The sequence below is a fragment of the Ochotona curzoniae genome, unplaced genomic scaffold (assembly GCF_017591425.1).
Source record: "Ochotona curzoniae isolate NIBS_2020 unplaced genomic scaffold, NIBS_Ocur_1.0 contig_523, whole genome shotgun sequence".
Taxonomy (NCBI): domain Eukaryota; kingdom Metazoa; phylum Chordata; class Mammalia; order Lagomorpha; family Ochotonidae; genus Ochotona; species Ochotona curzoniae.
In genome coordinates, this window is record NW_024466459.1 from 11637077 (window position 1) to 11662761 (window position 25685).

Sequence of the window (25685 nt, forward strand, 5' to 3'; positions counted from 1 at the left end):
TCTGGCCTCCTGGCTGGCCAGCCCGTGCCTGGGGCTGCGGGGCGCGGGCGGGGAGGGGCACTGGGCCAGGCCCCCTCTCTGCTCAGGCTCCCGCCTCGCCTGCTTTGACACTTGGGTCCCACGTTGGCCTCTGTTGTTGTTGAGATGCGTTTACTTAGTTGAAAGGTGGAGTTACACAGACATCTGGTTCACTCCCCAAACAGCCTCAATGCCAGAGCTGGGCCAGTCCAGAGCCAGGAGCCAGGAGCCTCCTCCAGGTCTCCCACACGGGCGCGGGGGCCCAAGGACTTGGGCCGTCCTCCACTGGTTTCCCAGGCCACAGGCAGGGAGCTGGATGGGAAGTGGAGCCACCGGGATTAGAACCGGCGCCCATGTGGGATCCTGTCATGACTGCCGTGCCACAGCGCCAGTCCCGGCCATCCTTTCAATTTAGTCTTGTTTTGGGACGATCTCCCTGAGATCCAGCTCACACACTGCACCATTCAGCCTTTCTAACATACACGATCGGTGGCATCTGGTGTGCCCTTGTAATCATGGTATTTAGGGTTACTCCATGCTGCAGCTGTGCCCGCCCCTGGCCTCTCCAACCCCCTCCCTGGCTCGAAGCAGCGCTCACCAGCCGGCTGTCCCCATCAGCCGGCTGTCCCTGGGGTGTGTTTTCTCTGCTGGTTTGAGAATCGAGCAGACGGGCAGCTCGGCAGGGAGGCAGCGTGCCAAGTGTGCAAGTGGTGAGGAGAAGCCTCTGGGTCCAGGCCCCTCATCCCCGCTGCCCACCGGGGCTTCAGGTGCTGTAGTCTCCGCCCCTTCGCACACAGCACCTAGCATCCGAGCAGCCCCTCTCACGGGTGCCAGAGTGGGATCACGGCCTCCTTGCTGTGTGTGGCTTGTCCAGGGTGTCGGTCCTGCCTCCACACCCCCACCAGGCATGGGTGGACATCCCCGCGCCTCTGCCTTGGGCAGCGTGCGTAGTGCAGGTGTGAACACCCCGGCTGTGTGCCGGCCTTTTCCTGGTGCCCCCCTGTGCCCCACATGCCAGACCCGTGATGGCCTGGTTCCCAGGGGTCCCCCCGCCCCGGCAGGTCCTGAAGACCCTGGACAGCACCTGGACCACCATGGAGTTCGAGCACGAACCGCACCCCCGCACGGGCACCGTGATGCTCAAGGCGGACGAGGCGCTGGTGGAGACGCTGGAGGACAACCAGGTGCAGCTGCAGAACCTCATGATGTCCAAGTACCTGTCACACTTCCTGAAGGAGGTGACGAGCTGGCAGCAGAAGCTCTCCACGGCCGACTCGGTCATCTCCATCTGGTTCGAGGTCCAGAGGACCTGGAGCCACCTGGAGAGCATCTTCATCGGCTCCGAGGACATCCGCAAGCAGCTGCCCGAGGACTCGCGGCGTTTTGACGACATTGACCTCGAGTTCAAGGTGTGCCCACGGCTCCCGCGCTGGCGGGCCGGCAGATGGGTGGGTGTCCCACTGGCCTCCCCGGGGAGCACCCCGCACCCCGGCGTCCTGGCAGCCCGTTCCCCACCTCAGGCGCTGATGGCAGACGCCGTGAAAACGCCCAACGTGGTGGAAGCCACCAACAAGCCAGGCCTCTACGACAAACTCGAGGTCCTGAAGAAGAGGTGGGTGCCACGCCCATCCGTGTGTGCCCGTTGGCCGGAGGCTGTCACACACGGGCCGCAGGGGCCTTCGCCCCGCCCTGCAGGGTCAGAGTGCCGGGTTCAAGCCCCAGCTCCACTCACGACTCCAGCTCTGGCAAGAGCACCTCCCGGGAGGCAGCAGTGACTGGTCCCTTGGGTCCCTGCCCGCCAGGGGGAGCCCCGGGTGGAGGTCGTGCGGCCACGCCGGTGTGGTCCAGCCTGGGCTGTTAAAATTGGGAAGTGAACAGGTGGGTGGGGGCACGTCTCCCCCCTCTCACTCCCCCTTCCAAATAAAAAGAAATGTTCCTCAAATAAAGAACAGGTGGGCCAGTGGACACGGACTGGCCACTTCCAGGCCGGCGGTCCAGCAGGCTGGGAGGGTGGCAGGGGGCCCGTGGGGGCACCACGCTCACAGTCCCCCACCCCCTCAGCCTGGCCATGTGCGAGAAGGCGCTGGCGGAATACCTGGAGACGAAAAGGCTGGCCTTCCCAAGATTCTATTTCGTGTCCTCGGCCGACCTGCTGGACATCCTGTCCAATGGCAATGACCCCGTGGAGGTAGGGGGTCCCTGGCGTCCCGAAGGACGGGCTGACCCTGCACCCCACACTCGGGGCTCACACCCCACGTGACTGGACAGCCCCGGGCGGGGAAGCCGTGTCGGCCGCTGTCCTGGCGTCACCTCCAGCAGGTCCCTCGGGCCAGCAACCGCCCAGGGGTCACGGGCCACAGTGACACCCCCCTCCCCTCCCCAGCAAGTCCCAGGCCCCACGCTGCACGCACTCAGCTTCCCTTGCTGGGCCTCCTCCTGGCCTGCTCGGTGAGTCACCCTGACTAAAGGCACGGCTGCCCGCTGTCCTCTTCTTGTCCTCGTCGGTCACGGGGCCCCGGCACAGGGACAGGCACCGCGGCTGCCTGAGAGTGGACATCAGCGAGGGGGCCGCGTGATCGGATGGCAACTGTGAAGTCCCAGGGCCATGCAGGGTGACGGGGGCATGGCATAGTGGGTGAAGCCACCACCTGCAGTGCCGGCATCTCATGTGGCGCTGGTTTGAGTCCTGGTGGCTCCACTTCCAGTCCCGCTCCCTGCTAACAGCCTGGGATTTCAGCGGAGGACGCCTAGGCGCTCAGGATTCCAAAGTCACACGGAAGAACCGGGAGATGCTGCTGACCTCAGCCTAACTCAGCCCTGGTCACCGCGGCCATCCGGGGCGTGAACCGGGCGGGGGGGGAAGACCTCTCCCTCGCGCTGCTTCTGCTCCTCATGACCGTTTCCTTCAAGCCCACCCGTCTGTACCCCTGCAGGTGAGCCGCCACCTGTCCAAGCTCTTTGATAGCCTGTGCAAGCTCAAGTTCCAGCTGGACGCCAACGAGAAGCCGCTCAAGGTCGGCCTGGGCATGTACAGCAAGGAGGACGAGTACGTGGACTTCGACCAGGACTGCGACCTCTCGGGGCAGGTGAGCCCGGCATGGCTGCCCGCTGGGCCGCGCTCAGCCCCCGGCACGGCTGCCCGCTGGGCCGCGCCTGGCTGTCCTGGCTGCTGAGCCGGGCCCTGTCCCTCACGGAAGCCAGCCATGGGGGTCGCGGGGCTGGCCTCTGCTGCACCTGCCCTTCTGGAGTCTTCTCTGGCCCCCTTCCTGTCTCTGACGTGGAATCTTGGCGGGTGTCCCTCTGTGCCTAGCGGGTGTGGGAACATTTATCCTGCCAGAGGTTGGTGACGATCCACTTCAACATGAGCCCGCGTGGACGTTGTCCACCGTGGCAGGCCCAGGCCTTGCGGGCTGTGCGCTACAGGCTGCGTGTTCCCCAGCCCTGAGGCACTGGCGTTGCCCAGGTGGGGCGGCTGTGGTCTTCAGGCAGGTCCTTCTCTGGCCCTACAACACCTGGACACTCCTGCCGCGGGCCCAGGAAGGCGAGTCCTGCACGGGCAGACACGCCGAGGCCCCACGAGGTCAGAGCGGCTCCGTCCCCAGGTGGAAGTCTGGCTGAACCGCGTGCTGGACCGCATGTGCGCCACGCTGCGCCACGAGATCCCGGAGGCCGTGGTGACCTACGAGGAGAAGCCCAGGGAACAGTGGATCTTCGATTACCCAGCGCAGGTGTGGGGTCACACGTGGCCGCGGGAGGGGGCGCGGCTCCTGGCTCCTGCTCCTGGCTCCTGGCTGCCCGGCTCCGGGTGCCCCCTGCTGCTGTGGGGCTGCCTGGCTCCGGGCGCCCCCTGCTGCTGTGGGGCTGCCTGGCTCCGGGCGCCCCCTGCTGCTGTGGGGCTGCCTGGCTCGGGTGCCCCCCTGCTGGTGTGGACAGCAGCCGACCCGGTCCCCCGTTGGCAGGTGGCACTGACATGCACTCAGATCTGGTGGACCACCGAGGTGGGCATGGCGTTCGCGCGGCTGGAGGAAGGTTACGAGAACGCCATCAAGGACTACAACAAGAAGCAGGTGTGTGGATGACGCATGGGCGGGGCGCCTTCCCGGCTCCTCGGCTCGAGCTCGGTCGCTGCCATCAGCCGTGTCTCTCCGTCTCCATGGGCTAGAGGGGCTGCAGCGCGGCGCAGTCCACCCGAGCGGGGGCTCCCCGGAAGACCCCCGCAGCCCAGGCTCCCGTGGCGGGCCTCAGCGCAGGCGCCTGTCCCCACAGATCAGTCAGCTGAACGCGCTCATCACGCTGCTCATCGGGAACCTCAGCCCTGGCGACCGGATGAAGATCATGACCATCTGCACCATCGACGTGCACGCCCGGGACGTGGTGGCCAAGATGATAACCGCCAAGGCATGTCGGGGTGCACGGCGGTGGGGGGCCGGGGGAGCAGCTCCAGCCCTTCCAGCCACCCCCACTGCCCACCCCCAGACCCTCACAGACGCCCACCCGGGGAAACAGCGGCCGAAAGGAGCTGCTGCCGATTCCCGAGTGGTAGATGTGGAAGCCGGAGCCGGAGGCCAGGGCTGGGCGGGCCAGCTGGTCTCCCCGGGCCGCACGCTCAGGCTCTGGCTGTGCAGGTGGAGAGCTCTCAGGCCTTCACCTGGCAGTCCCAGCTGCGGCACCGCTGGGACGACGAGAAGCAGCACTGCTTTGCCAACATCTGCGACGCCCAAATCCAGTACTCGTATGAGTACCTGGGCAACACTCCGCGGCTGGTCATCACCCCACTCACGGACAGGTGGGAGCTGCGGCAGGCCTGGGGGCTCCCCTCACACACACACACCAGCCACAGGCCCTGGGGGACCCCCCTCAAACACACACACACACACACACACACACACACACACACACACACACACACACACACACACACACACACACACACACACACACACACACACACTCACACACACCCACACACACACACACACACCCACACCCACACACACACACACACACACACACACCAGCCATAGGCCCCACACACAAACACATGTACTGTGGGATGCCCCCCCAACACACACACACTTAACCGCGGGCCCTCAGGGGATCCCCCAACACACACACACCTCCCACTTGGGACCCGGCCCACAGCGGCCGAGGAACTAAAGAACTCAGCACGGGGTGAGTCGGGACCACATCCACGTGCAGCGAGCTGGCCTGGGGCCTCCCTGGAGCCCCTCCTCCGAGGCCCAGCAGGTGTGGTCGGCACACAGCTGCCCAGCCCCGCCGTGACCCAAGTCCCCTTGCAGGTGCTACATCACGCTGACCCAGTCCCTCCACCTGATCATGGGGGGCGCTCCTGCGGGCCCCGCGGGCACGGGCAAGACGGAGACAACCAAGGACCTGGGCCGGGCACTGGGCACCATGGTGTATGTCTTCAACTGCTCAGAGCAAATGGACTACAAGGTGGGCACTAAGGCCTGGACACGGACAGCCGTCCCGTCCCCTGCACCTGCTGACAGGACACGGGGGGCGGAGTCCCTGCCCAGCCCTTTGGGGCCTCGGAGGCAATGGAGGGACCACGGGGTGAGTCGGGACCCTGGCCCGCGCGCGTGGGTCTCTCCCTCCTGTCGCAGAACCCCACTCTGCCCTGAGGCGAGGACCGGCCACCTGGGGTCCCCTCTGCCTGGCCTGCCCGTCGCCCACTCCTCCCTCTGACACGCTCCCCTCGGCTCCCACCCGTCCTAGTCCTGCGGGAACATCTACAAGGGCTTGGCCCAGACCGGCGCCTGGGGCTGCTTCGACGAGTTCAACCGCATCTCTGTGGAAGTCCTGTCTGTGATCGCTGTACAGGTGTGTCATGCTGTCGGCCCCACCCATCCCTGTGTGGCCCCATGAAGTGCAGGGCACATCAGCAGAGTTCCCTCCACACCCCAGAGTCAAAGGAAGAGCCACAGGTGAACCCCAAGATCCCATCCGTGGTCTTGGGCGCCCTCCGGAGGTGATCCGGAGATTTGCAGTGCCTTGTGCAGGTCAGACAAGGTCCTTGGAGGTGGCAGGCGGCCTCAGGGACCATGGGCCTTTGAGCCAGGACAGGCACCCACACCCTCCAGGACCACTGTGTGAGGACGCTCGGGGGCATGGGGGAGAGATACACACACCACACCCCCCCCCAAGCGGGGCAGCACGTCCCTGGGGTGCGGGAGAGGCTGGACGGAGCCAACGCCAGGTGCCATCAAGTCACGCTGTGGTCATACGCGGTGTTGTGGGAAGGCGGGCTGGAGGTCACACGGGATCCATCCTGGGTGGGAGTTCTGGGCCACGCGCCTGGGCACGGACGTCGCTGGCGCTGATGTCTGTGCGACGGCCGCTCAGGTGAAGTGCGTGCAGGACGCCATCCGGGCCAGGAAGAAGACGTTCAACTTCCTGGGGGAGGTGATCAGCCTCATCCCCACCGTCGGCATCTTCATCACCATGAACCCCGGCTACGCCGGCCGCACCGAGCTGCCCGAGAACTTGAAGGCCTTGTTCAGGTGCGTGGCCCGGGCCCAGGAGTGGGGAGAGGCCCCTGCTGACCGGGTTCCCGAGATGTGCGGGTGGCGGGCGGGCGGGCAGGCGAGTGCCTCTCCCCAAAGCTCCCAGGAGGCAGGAGGCCCGTCTGCCCAGTGCATGCACCCCAAGTGGAGGCGGGGAGGCTGGGGCAGGACCCCGGCTCCCTAGCCCTGGGGTAGCAGGTGCGGTGGCGAGGGGCAGCGGGAGGAGGCTGAGGCTGCCCTCCGCCCAGGCCCTGCGCCATGGTCGTTCCTGACTTCGAGCTGATTTGTGAAATCATGCTGGTGGCCGAGGGCTTCCTGGAAGCTCGGCTGCTGGCCCGGAAGTTCATCACGCTCTACACCCTGTGCAAGGAGCTGCTCTCGAAGCAGGTGCGTCTGGCAGGGAGGGGCGGGCAGGGGCAGGAAGGGGCGGCCGATCTCGGGGAGGAGGCACCCTGACCCCGCACCCGTGCCCCTGCCCTGGCCCCAGGACCACTACGACTGGGGCCTGCGCGCCATCAAGTCGGTGCTGGTGGTCGCCGGCTCCCTGAAGAGAGGCGACCCAACCCGCGCCGAGGACCAGGTGCTCATGCGGGCACTGAGAGACTTCAACATCCCCAAGATTGTGACCGACGACCTGCCCGTGTTCATGGGGCTCATCGGGGACCTCTTCCCGGCCCTAGACGTGCCCCGGAAGCGGGACCCCAACTTTGAGAAGGTAGCGCTGGCCCTCCCGCCCAGGGCTCCTCCTCGAGGCCCCCAGCCCCGGGGTCACGGCAGGCCGCGTGTGCGCCCGGCCAGGTCATCAAGCAGAGCATCCTGGAGCTGCGGCTGCAGGCCGAGGACAGCTTCGTGCTCAAGGTGGTGCAGCTGGAGGAACTGCTGCAGGTGCGACATTCCGTATTTGTCATCGGCAACGCGGGCAGTGGCAAGTCCCAGGTAGGCGGGCTCGGGCTGGGGAGGGGGCGTGAAGGGTCACCCAGCCCCTGCAGGTCCCGGTCCTCGCCCTTTTCCACCTGCCAGCCCCTGTGCCTCGCCCTGCTCTCGCCAGAGGCCAGTTCCCGGGTCTAGGACATCAGGTGCCCCCAGCAAGCTGTCCTCTCAGACAGACAGTCCAGGGTGCTAGCAGCGAGCACACGTGAGGTTCTCAGAGAGTTCCAGGGAAGGTGGGATGAAAGATAAGTTCGTCTCACAGAGCCCACGAGGGTGTGTCTTCCGTGGACACACGCTGAGGCCCCCCAGGGTCCTCATCCTGGCCCTTCCCCGGGAGGGCGCCAGGACTCGGGGTACCACCCTGCCTGCCCTCCCCTGCTCTCCTAGGAGCTAGGTGACCTGCCGAGTGAGGGAGCACCGAGGGTCAGCGGGGCCCTCCTGACCTTGGCCTGGCCCTGGCGGGTGGCCCAGGGCGTGGGCGCAGGGCCAGGGGAGGGGGAGCCACACCGGTGCCCACTCCCATGCCAGGTCCTCAGGTCCCTCAACAAGACCTACCAGAACCTGAAGCGGAAGCCAGTGGCCATAGACCTGGACCCCAAGGCCGTCACCTGTGACGAGCTCTTCGGGATCATCAACCCGGCCACCCGGGAGTGGAAGGACGGTAAAAACCGGGGCTCCGCGCTGGCGGTGGGGTCACAGCGTCACACCTGCCAGGCACCGGCTCTGTGTGTGGGCATGGTGGACACTGGGCCGGGGCCGGAGGTGACGCACCTGCCCCTTCCAGGCCTGTTCTCCACCATCATGCGAGACCTGGCCAATATCACACACGACGGCCCCAAGTGGATCGTGCTGGACGGAGACATAGACCCCATGTGGATCGAGTCGCTCAATACCGTCATGGACGACAACAAGGTTTGAGGGCGCCCCCTGGAGGGCTCTTCCTGAAAGGGCAGGGGGAAGGAGAGCCGCTTATTTCCCGCCCGGACAGACCCGCTGCGGCCAGGGCCAAGCCAGGGCCAAGCCAGGGCCAAGCCAGGAACAAGCCAGGGCCAAGCCAAGGCCAAGCCAGGGCCAAGCCAGGAACAAGCCAGGGCCAAGCCAGGGCCAAGCCAGGGCCAAGCCAGGAGCTCCTCTGGATCTCCCACGTGGGCAGTGGGGTCCCAAGCACTCGAGCCCTCACCTGCCACTGCCCAGGGAGCTGGGAAGCGGGGAAGCCAGGACCCCACCCGCTGTGGGATGCTGGTGTCCCCGGAGCATCAGCTATCTTAGAGGCAGCACCAGAAGCCTGCCCCTTCCAAGGTCCTGGTGAGGGGCAGCCACCTTCTCCAGGGCCTCTGGGAGTTCCCGTGGCCGACAGTCACCACTCTGCCCGCGCCCGCCAGGTCCTCACCCTGGCCAGCAACGAGCGAATCCCCTTGAACCGCACGATGAGGCTGGTGTTTGAGATCAGTCACCTGAGGACCGCCACCCCGGCCACCGTGTCCAGGGCCGGCATCCTCTACATCAACCCAGCCGACCTGGGCTGGAACCCGTGCGTCCTGGGGCCGGGGCCCTGGGTGGCACAGGAGGCTCATCCATCCCCGTGGTGCACCTAGAGAGGCCTGGGCACCAGGACCGTGTGCTGTGGGCGTGGGGAGGGGGAGCTGAGGGCAGGCTGCACAGGCCAGGGCCAGCATCTACAGCGGGCACGGATGGACCCCATTCTCTTCCCCGCCCGTCCCGGGGTCTCTGGGACGCTGTGAGAGCGTCTCCCCTTGTGCAGCACTGGCTTCGTTTGGGGCGGTTGCCTCCCACCTCACAGCGAGGGGCGGCTCCCGGCTCCCCCTCGGAGGCAGGGCACAGCTCCTATAGACCCGGGCCCACGCGCAGTGCCCCCTCCTGCCCCGCTGCCAGGGTGGTGAGCAGCTGGATCGAACGGCGCAAGGTGCAGTCGGAAAAGGCCAACCTCATGATCCTCTTCGACAAGTACCTGCCCACGTGCCTGGACAAGCTGCGTTTCGGCTTCAAGAGGATCACGCCGGTGCCCGAGGTCACCATCATCCAGACCATCCTGTACCTGCTGGAGTGCCTGCTGACCGAGCGCACGGCGCCGCCCGACTCCCCCAAGGAGCTCTATGAACTGTACTTCGTGTTCGCCTGCCTCTGGGCCTTCGGCGGCGCCATGTTCCAGGACCAGGCAAGGAGCGCCAGGGCACGGCCGGGGCACCCCCGCACGCCACACGCAGCAAAGCCCCCAGTGCGCCCTTGACTCATGTCCCCCACAGCTGGTGGACTACCGCGTGGAGTTCAGCAGGTGGTGGGTCAATGAGTTCAAGACCATCAAGTTCCCCTCCCAGGGCACCATCTTCGACTACTACATCGACCCCGACACCAAGAAGTTCCTGCCCTGGACGGACAAAGTGCCCGCCTTCGAGCTGGACCCCGACGTGCCCCTGCAGGTGCACCCCCTGCCCCCACCCCATGGCGTGGCCGCAGCCGAGGTGGGGAGGGGAGGAGAGGAGGGGTGGACGCTGACCCGTCGTCTCGCTCCACCCCTGCAGGCCTCGCTGGTGCACACCATGGAGACGGCACGCATCCGCTACTTCATGGACCTGCTCATGGAGAAGTCGTGGCCCGTGATGCTGGTGGGCAACGCGGGCACAGGCAAGTCGGTGCTGATGAGCGACAAGCTGGACAGCCTGAGCACTGATGACTACCTGGTCCAAGCCGTGCCCTTCAACTTCTATACCACCTCGGCCATGCTGCAGGGTGCGCTGGTGGGCCCTTCCCACCGAGGGGGGCACCTGGGTGGTGGCCAGGACCCACCCCAGCACCCCCCCAGAGCCTGCCTCCCCAGCTAGGCAGGTGCCCTTGGTGCACCTGGACCTGTCCTGGGACAGCGGCGGGGCCCAGCTCACACACAGGAGCAGGCGGACTGTAACCCCGCCCTCCGCAGCGGTGCTGGAGAAGCCGCTGGAGAAGAAATCGGGGCGGAACTACGGGCCCCCAGGCACCAAGAAGCTCATCTACTTCATCGACGACATGAACATGCCCGAAGTGGACAAGTACGGCACGGTGGCCCCGCACACCCTCATCCGGCAGCACATGGACCATGGGCACTGGTGAGGCATGCTGTGGGGCGGAGCCTTGTGTGCAGGGGTGGGGCTTGTGAGTGCAGGGGAGGAGCCTGTGGGTGCAGGGGTAGGGCTCGTGGGTGTGGTGGGCAGAGCCTGTGGTGGCAGGGGCGGGGCCTGCGGGCTGTGGGGCGGAGCCTGTGGTGGCAGGGGCGGGGCCTGCGGGCTGTGGGGCGGAGCCTGTGGTGGCAGGGGCGGGGCCTGCAGCCTCCAGGGCGGAGCCTGTGGTGGCAGGGGCGGGGCCTGCAGGGTGCAGGGCGGGGCCTGTGGTGGCAGGGGCGGGGCCTGCAGGCTGTGGGGCAGAGCCTGTGGTGGCAGGGGCGGGGCCTGCAGGCTGTGGGGCGGAGCCTGTGGTGGCAGGGGCGGGGCCTGCAGGCTGTGGGCGGGGCCTGGGGCAGCACAGGTCATCAGCTGTGGCCGCCAGCTGGGGTTGTGTCAAGGGGTGCCACCTCAGCCCTGCTCCTGCCCCGCCCGCACACAGGTACGACAGGCAGAAGCTGACGCTGAAGGACGTTCACAACTGTCAGTACGTGGCCTGCATGAACCCCACCTCGGGGTCGTTCACCATCGACCCCAGGCTGCAGGTGAGCCGGACGCGCCCACACCCCACACCCCACAACCCTCCCAGCTGTTCAGACTCCTGTCCCCGCCCACCCGGCCTGCTTCCTGAACCCGTGCTAGCTTCTGTTGAGTTTTTTTTCTTGAAAGCTTGAAGTAAATGTGGCAGTTATCAGCACACAGGGGCTTCAGAAGGTTCTAGAAGGTGGAAATAAAATACTGGGGTGGTGGGGTGGGGAGCGTTGTGGCACTGTGGGCTAAGCTGTGGGAGTGCGGAATGCAAGGCCCGGGTAGTCGACACGTCCCGTTCAGCTCCCTGCTGTGCGCCCTTGGTTCATGTTATGCCTTTGTGTCGTCAGCATTCAATGCAGTTAGCTCTGTGAGTGCCTTGGCATTAACCACGCTCAAAGCACAGGGACCCCCTGGAGGCGGCGGCCGCTCCCCTGCAGCTGACCCGGCCGGGCTTGCCCCACAGCGACACTTCTGCGTGTTCGCTGTGAGCTTCCCCGGCCAGGAGGCCCTGACGGCCATCTACAGCACCATCCTGGCACAGCACCTCGCCTTCCGCTCCGTCCCCCTGGTGGTCCAGAGGATGGGCAACCAGCTAGTGGCAGCAGCGCTGGGTAAGCTCCTGGGACGCCCTGCGGTGAGCCCTTCCCTGGCTCGGCCTCCAGGGCACGGGCGCGTCATTGGCGGCGTGTCCGTCCGCTCTGATAGCCCTGCACCAGAAGGTCACGGCCACGTTCCTTCCCACCGCCATCAAGTTCCACTACGTCTTCAACCTCCGGGACCTCTCCAACATCTTCCAGGTGCAGCTCCTGGTGGGAGGGGGGGAGGGAGCCACGCGGCTGCGGCTGGAGGCGTGAATGTGCCGTTGGCCGGGGGTCGGGGGAGGGTGGTGATGGTACTAATCTTTCTCGCCGTCTGTGTTCCACCTAATCAGAGTGGGGTGTTGGGTCCGGCCGCTTACACTGCCATTTGTTGCTACAACACCCAAGCCTGGTGCCGTGGCTGGCCTGTCCTTCCCACGGGGGCCCTCGCAGGCCCAAGGTCAGAGCTCCGTTTATGTCACTGACAGTACATGGCCCGTGGTGGCCTGACCATGTCAGTCTGCTGGCCTGGTAGTGTCTTCCCACCAGTCTGTCTGTCTCCCGGAACGGGGCCAGGCCAACGGACCACAGCTTGCACCTGCTGAGCTGAGCCCGGCTCGTGCAGGCAGCCGGTGACCCAGTAGGCCCGCCACGGCACCCACGCTGGTGGTCTGCCCGCTGCCCACTCCCCACTGTCCAGCCCCGAGCCCCGTGCGGTGCAGTGATCGCCCCATCCTGGGCGGGGCAGGGCCTGCTGTTCTCCACAGCGGAAGTCCTCAAGATGCCGCTGGACCTCGTCCGCCTGTGGCTGCACGAGGCGGAGCGCGTCTATGGCGACAAGATGGTGGACGAGAAAGACCAGGACACGCTGCGCAGGGTCACCATGGCTTCCACGAAGAAGTTCTTTGATGTGAGCGGCTCTGCGGTGCTGTCCCCCGCCCCTCACCACCCCGCAGAGCCCAGGGAGGCTCCCGGAGGCCAGTGCGGACCCCAGCGGGAGCAGGCAGAGCCACATGGGCCTTATCCGTGGCTCGCGTGTGGAGCAGTGGCCCCAGGCCAGCCCCGTGCGGGCAGGGAGCGGGGGGATGACGGCTGTCTCTCGCCTTCCCTCCAGGAGCTGGGCGATGAACACCTCTTTGCCAAGCCCAACATTTTCTGCCACTTCGCCCAAGGGATCGGCGAGTCCAAGTACTTGCCCGTGACAGACGTGGTGTACCTGAACAAGCTGCTGGCGGACGTCCTGGACAGCTACAACGAGGTCAACGCCGTCATGAACCTGGTGAGGGGCAGCGGGGGCTGGGGGTCCGGCCCACAGGCACCGTGCGCCCCGAGACCCGAGTGGGGCCGAGGCCTGTATCTGTTACGTCATCTGCCACCCCCGAGGCAAAGCTGAACTCACCAATTAGGCACAGTGAGAATTAAAAAAGGAAAGAAAGAAAAAGAGGGAGGGAGGCGGGAAAGAAAAAGAAAGAGAGAAAGCTGTTTGTTTCTGGAAGGTTCCAAGGAGTGTTTTCAGACCCGGGTGGACCGTGGGGCGAGGGGGCGTCTCCCGCAGAGACCTCGGCAGGGCCGAGCTGCGCCAAGGCCCCGCTGCGCCCCCAGGTGCTGTTTGAGGACGCAGTGGCTCACATCTGCCGGATCAACCGCATCCTGGAGTCGCCCCGCGGGAACGCCCTGCTGGTGGGCGTGGGGGGCAGCGGCAAGCAGAGCCTGTCGCGCCTGGCGGCCTTCATCAGCGCCCTGGATGTATTCCAGATCACGCTCAAGAAGGGCTATGGGATCCCCGACCTCAAGGTGAGCCAGCTCTCCTCTTGCCCCCGGGGGCTGCGTCTGAGTGCAACCCACAGCCCCTGCCAGCTGCGGCCACGTGTGGCCTGCGGTAAAGCTGCTCACTCCCAGCCTTACGTCCAGGAGGTCCCGAGTTCGAGCAGCTGGGACTCTGGCCCCGGCCCGTGGACACCGAAAGGCTCGAAGCCCCGACCCAGCCCCCGGGGTTCCGGCGCCACCCCTGAACTGAGCAAAGGACCAGCAGGGAGGACAGGTCCCTGCCTCCTCCATCTGCCGTCTGGGCCAGACCAGAAAATCACAGCCCAGGAAGGGAGAGCTGCTGGCTCTGGCCACGCAGCACCGCTCAGTCCCTGCTGCTGAGCCGCACGCCCACGCACGCAGGTGGACCTGGCGGCCCAGTACATCAAGTCGGCCGTGAAAAACGTGCCCTCCGTGTTCCTGATGACCGACTCGCAGGTGTCGGAGGAGCAGTTCCTGGTGCTGATCAACGATCTGCTGGCCTCGGGCGAGATCCCGGGGCTCTTCACGGACGACGAGGTGGAGACCGTCATCTCCTCCATGCGGCCGCAGGTGAAGGCCCTGGGCATGGCCGACACCCGGGAGGCCTGCTGGAAGTTCTTCATCGAGAAAGTGCGCAGGCAGCTCAAGGTGGGCACACACACGCACACACACACACACACACACACACGCCACCCCAACACACACCTCAACCCACATACACACCTCACCCCACATACACACTACCCCACACGCCACCCCAACACACACACACCACCCAACACACACCGCCCCAACATACACCACCCCAACACACACCGCCCCAACACACACCTCACCCCACATACACACTACCCCACACGCCACGCCAACACACACACACACCACCCCAACACACACCGCCCCAACATACACCACCCAACACACACACACACCACCCCAACATACACACTACCCCCCACATACCACAACACACACACACACACCACCCCAACACACACCACCCCAGCACACACCTCACCCCACATACACACCTCACCCCACATACACACTACCCCACACGCCACCCTAACACACACCACCCCAACACACACCGCCCCAACACACACCTCACCCCACATACACACTACCCCACATGCCACCCCAACACACACACACACCACCCAACACACACCACCCCAACACACACCGCCCCAACACACACCGCCCCAACACACACCTCACCCCACATACACACTACCCCACACACCACCCCAACACACACACACACACCGCCCCAACACACACCTCACCCCACATACACACTACCCCACACACCACCCCAACACACACACACCACCCCAACATACACACTACCCCCCCACACCACAACACACACACACACCACCCCAACACACACCGCCCCAACACATACCCCACCCCACATGCATACTACCCCACACACCACCCCAACACACACCGCCCCAACACATACCACCTCAATAATACCACCCCAACACATACCACCCCAACATATGTGCCACCTTAACACACACACACTCTCACACACCCCACCTCCACGCACACACACCACCCCTACATGCATATACCACCCCTGTGGCCACTGCCACCAGCTCCCATCCCAGCACCAGACCAGGGTGCAAGTTGGCTGCGATCCCCTAGCACCACATGCAGACCTGTCGGGGTGAGGGCCCCAGGAAGCCTCTTTAGACACAGCCCCTCCCCATCATGAGCAGGGTGAGGTGAGCTGACAGACGCTGCTCATTGCCCAGGGACTGAGAGCAACCCTCCGGGTCCCGTCCAGCACCGGCACCCTCCTGAGCGTGTCCAGGGAATCTCTGCCCTGTCCTGGGCCTCAGCCGGCATCAGTCAGGGCCCCTGAAGGCTCTGTGCCTCCTGCTGGACTGGGAAGGGACGCTAGTCCTGCCCGCCTCCAGCCTCGGCTACCCGGCTCCTCCCTCTGCCCAGCCTCGTCTCTCAGAGGTGGGGGCTGGAGTAGGCCCCGCGTGGGTGTCGTTGGTGAGTGTTTTCCCACTGTGGCAAGGGGCAGGTTCCCCTCCGCATGTCACCCACATGCTGAGTGGTGACCCGTGGCCCCACCCAGGTGATCCTCTGCTTCTCCCCCGTGGGCTCTGTCCTGCGTGTGCGAGCAAGGAAGTTCCCCGCCGTGGTCAACTGCACAGCCATCGACTGGTTCCACGAGTGGCCCGAAGACGCCCTGGTGTCTGTCAGCGCCCGCTTCCTGGAGGAGACCCAGGGGATCCAGGTGGGCACCCAAGGGACAGACAGAACCCTTCTACCCGCTGGTTCATTCTCCAAGTGCCTGCACCAGCCAGGGCTGAGTCGGGCCGAAGCTAGGAGCCAGGAGCTCCCTCTGGGTCCTCCATAGGGGGCCTGAGCACTTGAGCTGTCCGCTGCTGCAACCCAGGGAGTGTCACCAGGAAGCTTGATCCCAAGTGGAACAGCCAGGGTTGGATGTCAGACATGAGCACCCCAAGTGGTAGCTTAATGTGCTGTGCCACAACACCCGCCCCCAGAACTAACACTGTGGGCTGTGTCACAACACCCGCCCCCAGAACTAACACTGTGGGCTGTGCCACAACACCTGCCCCCAGAACTAACACCACAGGCTGGGCCACGACACCTGCCCCCAGAACTAACACCGCGGGACTCGCTGGGCCACGACACCTGCCCCCAGAACTAACACCGCGGGACTCACCAAGAACCAGATGTAGAAAGTGCTGGCCAGGACAGCTGTTGCTCGAGGTCCCTGTCCCCATCCCGTGCACTGAAAGGAGCCTGTCACCCAGATCCACCTCATGCCCGCCCCAGAGCCCATCACCCTCGGAGTGTGAGGCCAGCAGTGACCAGCCCGGTCTGGCCTCGCAGCCCGAAGTGAAGGCGTCCATCAGCCAGTTCATGTCCTACGTGCACACCACGGTCAACGAGATGTCCAAGGTCTATCTGGCCACCGAGAGGCGCTACAACTACACCACCCCCAAGACCTTCCTGGAGCAGATCAAGCTGTACCAGAGCCTGCTGGCCAGGAAGAGGCGGGAGCTTGTGGCCAAGATCGAGCGGCTGGAGAACGGCCTCATGAAGCTGCAGAGCACCGCCTCACAGGTGCAGGGGCGGCCGGGGGAGCAGCCCCAGGGAAACTGAGCCCTGTGACCCTGTGTATGCAGCAGGGGCTCCATACGTGCTCGGTTCCTTCAGGACGAGCCCCGTCCCGGGCCAGGCGGCCGCTGCCCGAGCCCACCCTGCCCCTGCCCACACCCACCCGCAGGTGGACGACCTGAAGGCCAAGCTGGCCGTGCAGGAGACGGAGCTGAAGCAGAAGAACGAGAATGCCGACAAGCTGATCCAGGTGGTGGGCGTGGAGACGGAGAAGGTCAGCAAGGAGAAGGCCGTGGCCGACGAGGAGGAGGTCAAGGTCGAGGTCATCAACAAGGTCAGCGCCTCTGGAGACGGGGAGCAGCCTCGCTCAGGGGAGCAGCCTCGCTCAGGGGAGCAGCCTCGCTCAGGGGAGCAGCCCCACTCCAGGGGAGCAGCCCCACTCCAGGGGAGCAGCCCCACTCCAGGGACCCCCAGAGGAAGGAGGTCAGAGCCCACTCTTCGAAGAGGCCCTTGAGAAGAGCACCATAACTAAACTGGCTAGTCCTCTACCTGTAAGCCCTGGGATCCCATGTGGGCGCCGGTTCTAATCCCGGCAGCTCCACTTCCCTTCCAGCTCCCTGCCTGTGGCCTGGGAAAGCAGTCGAGGACGGCCCAAAGCTTTGGGACCCTGCACCCGCGTGGGAGACCTGGAAGAGGCTCCTGGCTTCGGATCTCCACTCCAGCTGTTGTGGCCACTTGGGGAGTGAATCAATGGATGGAAGATCTTTCTCTCTGTCCTTTTCTCCATAAATCTTCTTAAAATAAATAAATATTTTTTTAAAAAAAGAGCCCTCCCTCCCGAAACCACCCACCCACAGCCAAGCGCCTCTCCAACCCACACAAGGTCTGCTGAATAGCACCTGCATTTGAGGGGCTTTGGGGAAAGGGGACAGCCCTGGCTGAGAGTGTCCAGGCGAGCAGGGGAGAGAAAGCAGCTGTAAAGGTGGCTCGAAGCTGCCCGGGCCGCAGGCATGAGGCCGTGTGAGCAGGAGAGGGCCCCGCACCCACCGTGGCCACCTCGTTTTCCCCCAGAATGTCGCCGAGAAGCAGAAGGCCTGTGAGACGGACCTGGCCAAGGCCGAGCCGGCCCTGCTGGCAGCGCAGGAGGCCCTGGACACCCTGAACAAGGTGAGGGAGGGGGCGCAGCCCGCCAGCAGGTGGTCTGAGCGTGGGGGCCCGGCGAGACACGCCCCACAACTTCACCCGCCGCCTGCAGAACAACCTGACGGAGCTCAAGTCCTTTGGGTCCCCGCCTGACGCCGTGGTCAACGTCACGGCTGCCGTGATGATCCTGACGGCGCCCGGAGGCAAAATCCCCAAGGACAAGAGCTGGAAGGCGGCCAAGGTCATGATGGGCAAGGTGGACAGCTTCCTGGACTCGCTCAAGAAGTTCGACAAAGAACATATCCCGGAGGCCTGCCTCAAGGCCTTCAAGTGAGAGCGTGCCCACTGGAGCGGCCTGTGCCCACTGGAGCGGCCTGTGCCCACTGGAGCGGCAGCCCACACACGTGCATTTAGGAAAGACCCATGTGTGTGCTTGGGGGGTGGGGTCCTGCCTCGCCACGTCCCTCCACGCCCCCTCCAGTTCTGCTCCAGAGGCTGGGGTGCTCTGCCTCTCCCTCCCCCAGCAACCACCACGGGGTCCCAGCATCCTTTGCCCTGCAGGCTGAGCCCCGCCCTCCCGCCCCCGCCAGGCCCTACCAAGGCAACCCGACCTTCGACCCCGAGTTCATCCGCTCCAAGTCGACGGCCGCCGCAGGGCTGTGCTCCTGGTGCATCAACATCGTGCGCTTCTATGAGGTTTACTGCGACGTGGCCCCCAAGAGGCAGGCGCTGGGGGAGGCCAACGCGGAGCTGGCCGAGGCCCAGGAGAAGCTGTCACGCATCAAAAACAAGATTGCGGTGGGCGCTCGGCCTCAGGGCCCCCCACGTCACTCCACGCCCCGTGCTGCCGCCCTGGGGGACGCGGGCACACGAGGGCTTCTCCGCGCCAGCCCACGGCATCCGGCATCCTCATCCCCGCCCCCCCCCACTTGTCTTGCCAGGAACTCAACGCCAATCTCAACAACCTGACGTCGGCGTTTGAGAAAGCCACCGCCGAGAAGATCAAGTGCCAGCAGGAGGCAGACGCCACCAACAGGGTGATCTCGCTGGCCAACAGGTAGCCAGCTCTTCCCGGGGCCACCTCCCACGAGGGGACGTGGTGTCCACACAGCCCTGCAGCGGGGGCGGGCTGAGCCGGGCTGGGATGGCGATCCACTGGGCTGCTGGCCGGACACAATGAGCGTCATAAAGTGTTCTTCACATTCTACCACCACTGCTCAAGACCTGCACCCCAGGGTCCCTGTCCTGTAGGCTGCTGGGAGCTGGCGCCAAGCCCAGCACACACCTACAGCTCACTCACTCGCCTCCCAGCCCCGCTTTCCCGGCATGCCCATGCCCCTTGCCCTCCCGCTGCAGGCTGGTCGGGGGGCTGGCCTCAGAAAACGTGCGCTGGGCCGAGTCGGTGGAGAACTACAAGGGCCAGGGGGTGACCCTGTGCGGCGACGTCCTGCTCATCTCGGCCTTCGTCTCCTACGTGGGCTACTTCACCAAGAAGTACCGCAACGAGCTGATGGACAAGTTCTGGGTCCCTTACATCAACAGCCTAAAGGCAAGACGCACGGCTCGGGACGCCAGCTTGCCCGCTTGGCCGCCCGCACGGGTCCCCTGGGCAACGGGTCACCTTTGTCCCCGGGCAGGTCCCCATCCCCATCACCAAAGGCCTGGACCCCTTGAGCCTGCTGACCGACGATGCGGACGTGGCCACCTGGAACAACCAGGGCCTCCCGAGCGACCGCATGTCCACGGAGAACGCCACCATCCTGTGCAACACGGAGCGCTGGCCGCTCATCGTGGACGCCCAGCTCCAGGGCATCAAGTGGATCAAAAACAAGTACGGCAGCGAGCTGAAGGCCATCCGCCTGGGCCAGAAGAGGTGCGGCCGGCCCCGGGCCGGGGCAGGGCGGGCTGGCTGCAGACACGCTGTCCGCACAGCAGCAAAGCTGGCTGCCGTCCTCACTGGTTCCAGAAACAGGGCAGGCAGAAAGAGCTGAGCCCAGGGCTCCCCATCCCCCACTGCACCTGCTCTCCCTTGGGGACTGCTGAGGGTTGGGAGACCTCAGGCCAGGGCTGGTCACGCTGTCTTCCCACCTGAGAAACACTGCCACTGGGACAGGTGGAAGACAGCGTGCCTGCCTACCTGTTCCTGACACGGGACGGGGGGCTGGGCTGGGCACGTGTGGGCCCCCGCCGCTGGCTCGGCCAGCCCCGCCTGGCTGTGCTGTAATGCCAACAGCCCCCACGCCACGCCCGCAGCTACCTGGACATCATTGAGCAAGCCGTCTCGGAGGGTGACATCTTGCTCATCGAGAACATCGGCGAGACCGTGGACCCCGTACTGGACCCTCTGCTGGGCAGGAACACCATCAAGAAGGGGAAGTGAGTCTGCAGCTGCTGCCGTGGCTTCACCGCGGGGTGGGAGGGACGGCCATGTCCAGCCCGGCAGGCCAGGAAGCAGCCGCAGCAGCTTGGAGGGAGGGGCAGTTCTTACGTACAAACTTTGGGAGACTGGATTATTTTTTTAATGTGGGAACGAGGCTGTGAGCCAGCAGCGGCAGGGCCCCATGGTCAGCCATTCCACAGCCCTGCGACGCCCTCAGAGCACAGGCTATGGGCACCTGCCCCGGACCCCAACCACGCCTCACCTACTTCCCGTCTGCCCCCCCCACACACACGCACAGTGTCTGGCCGCCAAGCACCATCAGTGACCCCAGTCTTCCCCAAGACCAGATAGCACTGGCATGAACCCACCACATTTTGCCTGTCTGCTCCTACCTCGGGCTCACCTCTTTATGAACAGCGAGGTCGACTGGGCCGGTGGGCGTCCCTGCTTGCTGCAGGGGTGCAGCTGAGGTCAGGACAGAGGGGCCAGGCCTTGCAGAAGTAGCCACACCCAAGGAGTACAGCCGGGCAGGCAGTGAGCTCAGGAGGGGTCGCAGGCCCCCCGGCACCCCAGGGAGCCCCCAGAATGCCCTGCTAGCGAGATCTGGGGAGAGGCAAGGTGGGCTGGAGGGGCCTGCGGTGTGGGCAGACCAGACCCCAGGGGAGTCTTGCCGGGGGGCCCAACGCAGGCCAGGGGAGCCACGGGGCCTTGGGCAGCCATAGGGGCGGGAGCGGACTTGGGGACCAGCCCGGCCTGGGACCCTTCCTTGCGCTCACACCAGGTTCATCAAGATCGGCGACAAGGAAGTGGAGTATCACCCCAAGTTCCGCCTGATCCTGCACACCAAGTACTTCAACCCCCACTACAAGCCCGAGATGCAGGCCCAGTGCACGCTCATCAACTTCCTGGTCACCAGAGACGGCCTTGAGGACCAGCTCCTGGCTGCCGTGGTGGCCAAGGAGCGCCCGGACCTGGAGCAGCTCAAGGTAACAGGTCCTGGTGCTGTCACTGCCTGGCAGCTCCAGGCGGAAGGGGGTGGGCGGGGTGGGCATGGACACCGCACACAGCAAGTACGCTGTCAGCCAGGACACCTGAGTTCCATCTCCAAGTGCCTGGTTCTGCTCCGGATCCCTGCTGATGCACACGCATGCCCAGGGATGGCTCGAGTGCTGGGTTCCTGCGACCCAGGGGGGCTGAGGGGGAGACAAGGTTCCCAGCTCCTGCTAGCAGCCCAGCCCAGCCCAGCCCAGCCCTGGGAAGTGAACCGGAGGACAGAAGGCTGTGTCCCCCTGACAGAGTGGAGCCCTGCATCCTCCCCAGGCAAAACCAGCCACTCCTGCCAATGGCCTGCACCCCAGACCCCAAACTTGACAGTGGAGGGATGGCTTCATGTAGGGCAGGTGACAGCATGGACCCCAGCTGGCTCTGTGGCCACTTGCCTCGTCTGTCCGAGACAGGCACCTGGCCTCCCCCTGCCATGGGCTGCACCGACTGCTCATGTCCCCCAAGTCCCGCCCTGGCCCAGGGTGCTGCTTCGGAGGGTGGTGGAGGTGAGGCTGGGCCATGACTGACACGGCCTCCGGGGCCCTGCCCACCGCTCCTGCAGGCCAACCTCACCAAGTCTCAGAATGAGTTCAAGATTGTCCTCAAAGAGCTGGAGGACTCGCTCCTGGCACGGCTGTCTGCTGCGTCCGGGAACTTCCTGGGGGACACGGCCTTGGTGGAGAACTTGGAGACCACCAAGCACACGGCCAGCGAGATCGAGGAGAAGGTGCACGGCCCGCCCCGCCCCCTATCTGCCGTGAGGTCCCTGGGGGCACAAGGAGTGGCCCTAGCCTGTGGGTTTCACGTGTTAAGGTGCAAGAGGCTAAAATCACGGAAACCAAGATCAACGAGGCCAGAGAGAACTACAGGCCGGCGGCAGAGCGGGCTTCCCTGCTCTACTTCATCCTCAACGACCTCAACAAGATCAACCCCATATACCAGTTCTCGCTCAAGGTGGGCGGGGCCGGGGCTTTGCACCTGCTCCCCAGGCCGTGGGGCGCAGCCGCCGAGCCCAGCCCCAGCCCGGCTCTCTCGCGGCTGCCCCAGGCCTTCAACGTGGTGTTTGAGAAGGCCATCCAGAAGACGGCGCCGGCCGACGAGGTGCGCCAGCGGGTCAGCAACCTGACGGATGAGATCACGTACTCGGTGTTCATGTACACGGCCCGCGGCCTCTTCGAGCGGGACAAGCTCATCTTCCTGGCACAGGTCACGTTCCAGGTGCGGCCCCTGGGGAGGCCTTGGAAATGCAGCTTCTGAGGCCACCCCGCGCCCCCACGCCCAGACCTAGTGACTCCCGGGGTGCGGTCAGGGGTGGCAGTTTGTCACTTGCTGCAGTGCAGCACAACTGGGCCCAGCAGTGGGGCAGGCAGCAGGCGAGGGGCTCTGGCAGAGAAGGGACATTTGTGGTAGCTAAGTGGGAGGTCCCCGCGCCTGTCCCTGGGCAGGGTGAGGCCGGACAAGGGCCTGAGTGAGAATCGGCAGTCAGGTGTCAAGGGCCACGTGGAAACCTTGAGTTGCCCGAACCCTGCAGGAAGGGATCCAGGGGCAGGACACCCTCAGGAAAGTGGGGGGACATAGAGGCCTGCTCATGGTCAGTGACTGGGCTTCCTCTAGGGACAGAGAGAATGTTCTAGAACTAGGGTGCTAGTTGCCCATCCTCACACGTGCACTCAACACCACTGATTGCTGGAATAGGGCTCACGAGGTGAGAGGCCGCCAGGTGAGGGCAGTGTGGTGTCGTCCCGCCCCCGCAGGTCCTGTCCATGAAGAAGGAGCTGAACCCCATGGAGCTGGACTTCCTGCTCCGCTTCCCGTTCAAGGCCGGCGTCACCTCACCTGTGGACTTCCTGCAGCACCAGGGCTGGGGCGGGATCAAGGTGGGTGTCCTCCAGCACCGACACTGGGGCGTCACTGGATGGGACACAGCAGGGAGCTGCTGGGCCCGCCCGGCGGCCGTGGCACTGCTTGGGTCCTTGGGCCCCGTGTGTCCGCCCTAGGCCCTGGCGGAAATGGATGAGTTCAAGAACCTGGACAACGACATCGAGGGCTCCGCCAAGCGCTGGAAGAAGCTGGTGGAGTCAGAGGCCCCGGAGAAGGAGATCTTCCCCAAGGAGTGGAAGAACAAGACGGCACTGCAGAAGCTGTGCATGGTGCGCTGCATGCGGCCAGACCGCATGACCTACGCCGTCAAGTGAGCGCTGGCCTGTGCCCCCACTGCCCACCCGACCTGCCCACCCGACCTGCCCACCCCAACCTGCCCACCCCAACCTGCCCGCTCCAACCCTGACCTGCCCGCCCCGACCTGCCCACCCCGACCTGCCCACCCGGACCTGCCCACCCTGACCTGCCCGCTCCGACCCTGACCTGCCCACCCCGACCTGCCCACCCCAACCTGCCCGCTCCGACCCTGACCTGCCCACCCCGACCTGCCCACCCTGACCTGCCCGCCCCGACCCTGACCTGCCCACCCCGACCTGCCCACCCTGACCTGCCCGCCCCGACCCTGACCTGCCCACCCCAACCTGCCCGCTCCGACCCTGACCTGCCCACCCCGACCTGCCCGCTCCGACCCTGACCTGCCCACCCCGACCTGCCCGCTCCGACCTGCCCACTCCGACCCTGACCTGCCCACCCCGACCTGCCCACCCCAACCTGCCCGCCCCGACCTGCCCGCTCCGACCTGCCCACTCCGACCCTGACCTGCCCACCCCGACCTGCCCACCCCAACCTGCCCACTCCGACCTGGCCACTCCGACCCCAACCTGCCCACCCCGACCTGCCCACCCCGACCTGCCCACTCTGACCCTGACATGCCCACCCCCACCCTGACCTGCCCACCTCCCCCCAACCCAGCCTGCTGCCCATCAACCCTCGGGGTGTAATTAGTACAACCCCTTATCCTGACCTGTGGGCCCCGTGGGACATCTAGTCTTCCAGGGTGTCACTGCAGTGAGCTCAAAGGCATGTCCAAAATAATCCATTTGGGGACAGGGCCAGGCTCCGAGGGCAGGGGTGGGGTCCCCTGGAGGGAGTCAGGTGCCTCTCACCACCACCCCCCGTTCTCCCCCAGTTGCCCACACGCCCAACAAAGCAGGGGCATCGCAGTCACGTGCAAGCTCTTGCACTCTGGGGAAGAATTGGGAGTGATGGAGAGGGTGGGTTGGGGCGATCCTGTGGACTCGGGGCCACAGGCCGCCTGTGCCCCGGCTAACTCCCAGCCTCAGCACAACTCCATGCTGGCAAACTGGCTCTGAAGGCATGCTGATTCACAGCTGCCAGCCTCCAGGATGCCAACATTCCCACCTGGCCATGCCTCGCCCCCCAGGACACAAGGCAGGGGCATGAGGCCTGACTAGGACCAAGTCCTGGTTATTCGCTTTAGAAAGATCTGTATGCTTGAAAGAGTAAGAGCAAGAATCCCTAAGTGTATTCTGCAGGTGCTGGCAACAACCAGGGCTGGGCCACGCAGGACTCCCCATGGGTGCAGGGGCCTGGGCACCTGGTCTGCCCAGGACTCCCCGTGGGTGCAGGGACCCGGACACCGGGGCTGTGCAGGGCTCCCCCAGGGGCAGCAGGGCCCGGGCACCTGGTCTGCCCAGGACTCCCCCAGGCGCAGCAGGGGCCCAGGTGCCTGGGCTATCCTCCACTGCCTTCCCAGCACAGTAGCAGGAAGCCAGATGGGAAGCAGAGCAGCTGAGACCTTTAACCCATGTCCATGTGGAATGCCAGGGATTGCAGGTTGCAGCTTTACAAGCTATGTCACAGCATTGTCCCGTCCAGCAGGACAGTCAACAGGGGTCACAACCAACCTAGGAGAGATTGGGGGACAAGAGACACGAAGAATGGACAGCAAGACAGGATGTCTGATCAAGCTGTCAGTTTATTGATTTCTGAGGGTTTTTATATTGTTCAGTAACTAAGGCTCAGGGAGGAAAGGAGAAACTGGGACACAAGCCATGGTCTCCAGACCGACTGTTCTTGAGCAGCCACCATATCCACAATAGTAACCAGCATATCAGCAATAGTATAGGTAATCAATAACAAGATGTAGGCAGGTGCAGCATAAATCACATTCTAAAACAGTTGCTACAAACAATTGAAGCTAAGCATGTGATTAGTTTCATAACTTCTTTCCCAAGCATCTAGCCAGCCGAGGGTTTTCCACTGGCCCACAGTTCTATATTCAAAATGGCTTCATTGTGGCTACAGGACACAGCTCCTGGCAGCATCAGCCCTTACCTAATTCATTCACCCCAGAGAACACCGGGGTGTTCTGGCCCGATAAGGAACCCGTGGCTTAGTGCCAGCACTGCCCAGCACCTGGGTGGGCATCGGCTCTCAAGACAGCTGAGCAGAACCAGGCTAAGGGAGAGGCGGGAGTCCTTCCCATCCTGGCTTTACCCAGTGCTGCATCAGGAACCACAGAGGCTGGCGGGGACCAGGCCAGGATGCTCAAAGCAGTGGAGGCCGCTTGGGGAAA

At 64.8% G+C, this 25685-nt stretch overlaps 1 protein-coding gene across 2 annotated transcripts in view; it reads left to right on the forward strand.

Moving 5' to 3' along the window:
• DNAH17 (dynein axonemal heavy chain 17) overlaps positions 1-25685 on the forward strand; it is a 57814-nt gene that overhangs the window by 25013 nt on the left and 7116 nt on the right. Inside the window, exons 27-70 of one of the 2 annotated variants that reach the window (XM_040989842.1) lie at positions 1080-1427; positions 1539-1630; positions 2080-2206; positions 2952-3104; positions 3621-3746; positions 3978-4085; positions 4285-4416; positions 4644-4804; positions 5319-5475; positions 5758-5862; positions 6385-6542; positions 6794-6932; positions 7033-7260; positions 7344-7481; positions 8004-8136; positions 8260-8387; positions 8858-9006; positions 9369-9651; positions 9740-9913; positions 10016-10223; positions 10411-10576; positions 11070-11172; positions 11622-11769; positions 11864-11955; positions 12485-12646; positions 12851-13015; positions 13339-13530; positions 13906-14172; positions 15626-15787; positions 16411-16644; positions 16808-16972; positions 17710-17805; positions 17894-18111; positions 18372-18579; positions 18723-18838; positions 19138-19330; positions 19419-19654; positions 20035-20157; positions 20943-21147; positions 21768-21932; positions 22019-22159; positions 22253-22423; positions 22960-23082; positions 23203-23396. In XM_040989842.1, the coding sequence (XP_040845776.1) occupies positions 1080-1427; positions 1539-1630; positions 2080-2206; positions 2952-3104; positions 3621-3746; positions 3978-4085; positions 4285-4416; positions 4644-4804; positions 5319-5475; positions 5758-5862; positions 6385-6542; positions 6794-6932; positions 7033-7260; positions 7344-7481; positions 8004-8136; positions 8260-8387; positions 8858-9006; positions 9369-9651; positions 9740-9913; positions 10016-10223; positions 10411-10576; positions 11070-11172; positions 11622-11769; positions 11864-11955; positions 12485-12646; positions 12851-13015; positions 13339-13530; positions 13906-14172; positions 15626-15787; positions 16411-16644; positions 16808-16972; positions 17710-17805; positions 17894-18111; positions 18372-18579; positions 18723-18838; positions 19138-19330; positions 19419-19654; positions 20035-20157; positions 20943-21147; positions 21768-21932; positions 22019-22159; positions 22253-22423; positions 22960-23082; positions 23203-23396 (7292 nt within the window). The remainder of the gene's footprint in view (positions 1-1079; positions 1428-1538; positions 1631-2079; positions 2207-2951; positions 3105-3620; positions 3747-3977; positions 4086-4284; positions 4417-4643; positions 4805-5318; positions 5476-5757; positions 5863-6384; positions 6543-6793; positions 6933-7032; positions 7261-7343; positions 7482-8003; positions 8137-8259; positions 8388-8857; positions 9007-9368; positions 9652-9739; positions 9914-10015; positions 10224-10410; positions 10577-11069; positions 11173-11621; positions 11770-11863; positions 11956-12484; positions 12647-12850; positions 13016-13338; positions 13531-13905; positions 14173-15625; positions 15788-16410; positions 16645-16807; positions 16973-17709; positions 17806-17893; positions 18112-18371; positions 18580-18722; positions 18839-19137; positions 19331-19418; positions 19655-20034; positions 20158-20942; positions 21148-21767; positions 21933-22018; positions 22160-22252; positions 22424-22959; positions 23083-23202; positions 23397-25685) is intronic. The other variant, XM_040989843.1, reaches the window with a different exon arrangement.